Source organism: Bison bison, unplaced genomic scaffold (assembly GCF_000754665.1).
Source record: "Bison bison bison isolate TAMUID 2011002044 unplaced genomic scaffold, Bison_UMD1.0 scf7180017864158, whole genome shotgun sequence".
NCBI classification, from domain to species: Eukaryota; Metazoa; Chordata; class Mammalia; order Artiodactyla; family Bovidae; genus Bison; species Bison bison.
Window position 1 is genome coordinate 4,291,217 of NW_011494730.1, and position 4,045 is coordinate 4,295,261.

At 48.9% G+C, this 4,045-nt stretch overlaps 1 protein-coding gene across 1 annotated transcript in view; it reads left to right on the top strand.

Annotated features, from left to right (window-relative positions):
• The window catches only part of SAG (S-antigen; retina and pineal gland (arrestin)), a 37,922-nt gene that overhangs the window by 32,882 nt on the left and 995 nt on the right, over positions 1 to 4,045 (top strand). The window contains exons 15-16 of the mRNA XM_010841255.1: positions 971 to 1,026; positions 3,659 to 3,674. Of these exons, the coding sequence (XP_010839557.1) occupies positions 971 to 1,026; positions 3,659 to 3,674 (72 nt within the window). The remainder of the gene's footprint in view (positions 1 to 970; positions 1,027 to 3,658; positions 3,675 to 4,045) is intronic.

Sequence of the window (4,045 nt, forward strand, 5' to 3'; positions counted from 1 at the left end):
ATCAGGCACACAGAGGCAGCAGGCAGGATGCGTCTGAGGCAAGCGCTGGCCTTACATACTCCGTCACTGACTCTGTCGCCCCTGCTCCCGTGGAGCCAGGACAACCTCTCTCCTAGGCCCTGGCCACACGGGGACCCACCAGGGCGCCTTATCAACAGATGAGATCTGACCAAAGCGGTGACCCCAGGGTGGGAGGCGGTGGGTCCTGGGTGAAACAGGGAGTAACCCTTGTCCCCCGCCAACCCCCCAACCCCTTTCCATTCTTCCTGTGTCCAGATTTTCCTTCTGCCCCTTCCTGACTCCCTGCTCTCCTTTTTCTGTATAAATTCCAAGCCACCTCAGAGTCCTGTAGCTTCTGGAATTGGCTGGACTCTGCTCATCACAAGGGACTGCTCTCCACAAGACCCAGGTCTCCAGCATTGCAGGCCGATTCTTTACCTCCCCTGAGCCACCAGGGGAGCCCAGGTGGCACTAGTGGTAAAGAAATCGTCTGCCAGTGCAAGAGACTTACGTTCGATCCCCGAGTTGGGAAGATCCCCTGGAGAAGGGCATGGCAACCCACTCCAGTATTCTTGCCTGGAGAATCCCATGGACAGAGGAGCCTGAGGAGGCTACAGTCCACAGGGTCTCAAAGAGTCAGACATAACTGAATTGACTTAGCATACACTATGTCCGTGGACGTCCCACTACTTAGCATGTCCCTGAAACTAATAACCAGGAGGAAGGGGGACCCCAAAATCCTGGCCGCCTCAGCCTCATGCAAGTGGAGTTTCCGGACCACATTCCAGGGAATACATTTAAAAATTCCTTCCTGACCACTTCCTGATTTCTGGTTTGTTTTGTTTTGGACCTCGCTGAGTCGTCCTTCAGCTGAGGCCTGGGGATCTTTCTCGAAGCTCTGCAGCCACAGCTCTCGGCTGTGCAGTTACAACCATGTGCATTCTGACCGCTCTGCCTCCTTTGCTTCTAGTGAAGTGGCCACTGAGGTGCCGTTCCGCCTCATGCATCCCCAGCCAGAGGACCCAGGTCAGTCACGCCTCGTCTTGGCTTTCTCTAGTCCTGTGCCACCCACGGATTTCTTACTTAGCCACTGCTAGTTCTTCCTTGACCACATCTCTGGGCATGGACGGGGCCAGGCATCCGAGGTTGCTGGCCACATTCAAGTGCCCTGGGCCCTCCCAGAAACCAGGGCTCAGCAACTATGTCAGGGCGCTCGTCCAGTGGTCCAGGCGGTCTGTCCGGATCCAGTGAGTGCCCAGAGGATGTAGCATCCTTGCTTGGATGTGGGCTATCTTGTTAGGTTTTGTTAGGAATGATTTAAAAGCAGACGCTTTGCTATAAATAGGCTTGGGTTGAGATTTAAAGAAAATTCAGGCAAAAGATAAATTTGACAGCCTGAGGCTTTCGTGTTTCATTTGAGAGCATTAATAAGAATTTAGAAAGTGAGTGTTTCTGAGAGTGGCAGTTGTGATGAGAATACAGACGTTACTACAAATGAGGGTCAGGCTGGGATCCTAATGCCTGGGCTCCTTTGAATTGTCAATCCATTGGCTCTTGTATGGATGTTAAAACCAAATGAAGCTGTGGTTGTGCAGCTCTGTGAGCAAGCTAAAAACCAGAGGGCTTTAGCTTGTAAAGCTGCACCTGTAAATAGGTGAATTGTATGACACATGAATTGGACTTCTCCGGTGGCTCAGATGGTAAAGAATCTGCCTGCAATGCAGGAGACCCAAGTTTGATACTTGGGTCGGGAAGGTCCCTTGGAGAAGGAAATGGCAACCCACTCCAGTATTCTTGCCTGGAGAATCCCATGGACAGTGGAGCCTGGTGGGCTGCAGTCCATGGGGTCACAAAGAGTTGGACACGACTGAGCGACTAAGCACAGCACAGCTCTTTTGAAAGAGATAAATGAACCAGCAAAATTAATATGGATGCAATCTCAGAAATTCTGAGGAAGAATTCTCCACTGTGTGTTAAGGTGGCTTAGTTGGCAGGAAAGAAAAATGGACCTGTCTGGATGAGAACCCTCCAGAGTTATAGTAATTAAGAACATTTTAAGTAAAAGTGGTGTAAACAAGTGGGGTTTATTTTTCTTACATTTTATAAAAAGCCTTTCTACACTGATAATGAGACAGCATTTAAACATCAGAATGAGCCCCCATATTCATTTTGGCTTTTTCTCAAAACTATTTTGTCTCAAAGTATGTCTTCCAAATATTTTGGATTCAAATATTCAATGTGCTTTGCCAAAAACTTCCCTTGGGGGAAAAACACACAGCCTAACCATGTTTTTTTTTTTTTATTATTATTCATTTATGCTTGTGTCATTAAAGCACTATTTTAAACTCTGTGAGACTGAGATGCATTCTGGTCCCTTTCAAGGACATTTTAAAAGGCCATTTTAAAACTATGACCGGAGTAGATGTCATCGCTGGTGTCACATCCTTTTCTGGCCCTGTGAACAGGCTTTAGGACTTCTCTTGGGGGAAGTGGGGTTATTCCTTTCCTGGGTATGACGTCTTCATGTTCCAGTCATTATGGCCCTTATACTGAACATATTACAACATCAAGGCTAAGACAATGATCTTTCATCCTGCCAGATTTCAGGGAGAAAGAACAAATTACCCCACGGACTAGGAGTTCTGATTCCCAGAGGTTTATTTGCAGATGCACGCTCATATCTCTCTCACTAGCCTGGTCCCCGACTCCCTGAGTCTAGACGAGGAGATGCTAAACAGATGAAGCATAAACTAGAGTTAAGAAGGCCTGCCAGGGCTAGAGGCCAAGTGATCTGTATGCAGCAAGTGCTAGAGAAATGCTACTGAGTTTTTACTGTCCTCTGTCTAGAACATTCTTAGAGAATTCAGATGAAGAGAATTCAACTCTCTTCAAGGCTGTTGGTCGCACTTAGTATAATTTTATGCTCAGCACCAAAGTGGGGTGTCCAGGATGGTTCTTGCCCAGTGTTGTTTTTGATGCATCAGCCTCTTGGTAGGTCCCCTCATCCCTCAACAGCCTCTGGGGTGCAGGTTCAGTGTCAAGTCCCAGGACTCACCCCTAGAGAGCGGGACATGGAAGGTGGACCCGGTGTACTTCCACCACATGGGGTGGGCCATTAATAGCTCCCGGGGACTCTGATCTGGACAAGGTCCAAAGGGCATGTCGTAGGGAGAAAGGCTTTGAAAAGAGAAGCCCAGCCTCAGAGGGGGTGAGGTTAAGCAGGGAGAGGGTCTAGAGGTGAGGTTGTGGCTGTTCCATCTGGGGAGGTGTAGGTTGTGGGGGCAACTTTTGGAGGAAGTGATGGTTAGAAATGCAGGGAGAGGGACGTTCCTGGTGCTCCAGGGGCTAAGATTCTGTGCTCCCAATGCAGGGGCCCGGGTTTGATCCCTGGTCAGGGAACCAGATCCCATGTGCCGCAACTAAGACTCTGAGCAGCCAGATCAATAAATGACTGTTTTAACAAAAACAACGAAAATGCAGGGAGGAAGGCCCTCCGAGGGGGCCTGGCCAAGAAGCAGGAATGACATGCAATTTTCATGAAATGCGTGTTTCCGGGCCTTTTATTGCTCCACCTGTAAAGTGACCTAATGAAGGAAGAAGAGTTCTGCTAGACAGGACGGATGCTAACAGATGTCTCTCCTCTCTTCCACGCTCACAGATACCGCCAAGGAAAGGTGAGCACTGCCCGGCATTATCCCCGTTCTGTGACCTCCTCCTCCGCAGCCCTAGAGCGAGCCTTCACACTTGTGTGTGTTTTGTTTTTTCTTCTTCTTTTTTTTGAAATGCAAGTGCCTGACTTAGGCTTTGATTGCCGAGGCATCCACTTCAAAAAGGCATCCGCTCCAGTGATGGCTATCTTGAATAAACACATTGCCAGCCACAGGACCAGAGCCCAGCCAGGCCGGCTCTCCCCACTGAGGCACCTCTGTTTTAGAGATTTCGGTTGATTTCAGTAGCAGATCCTTCGAGCCACTTGTTCTTTTGTCTTGGTACGCTTTAAATTCCCCTCTCTTCTGTTTTAAAACTCACCAATAAAGAGTGAGCC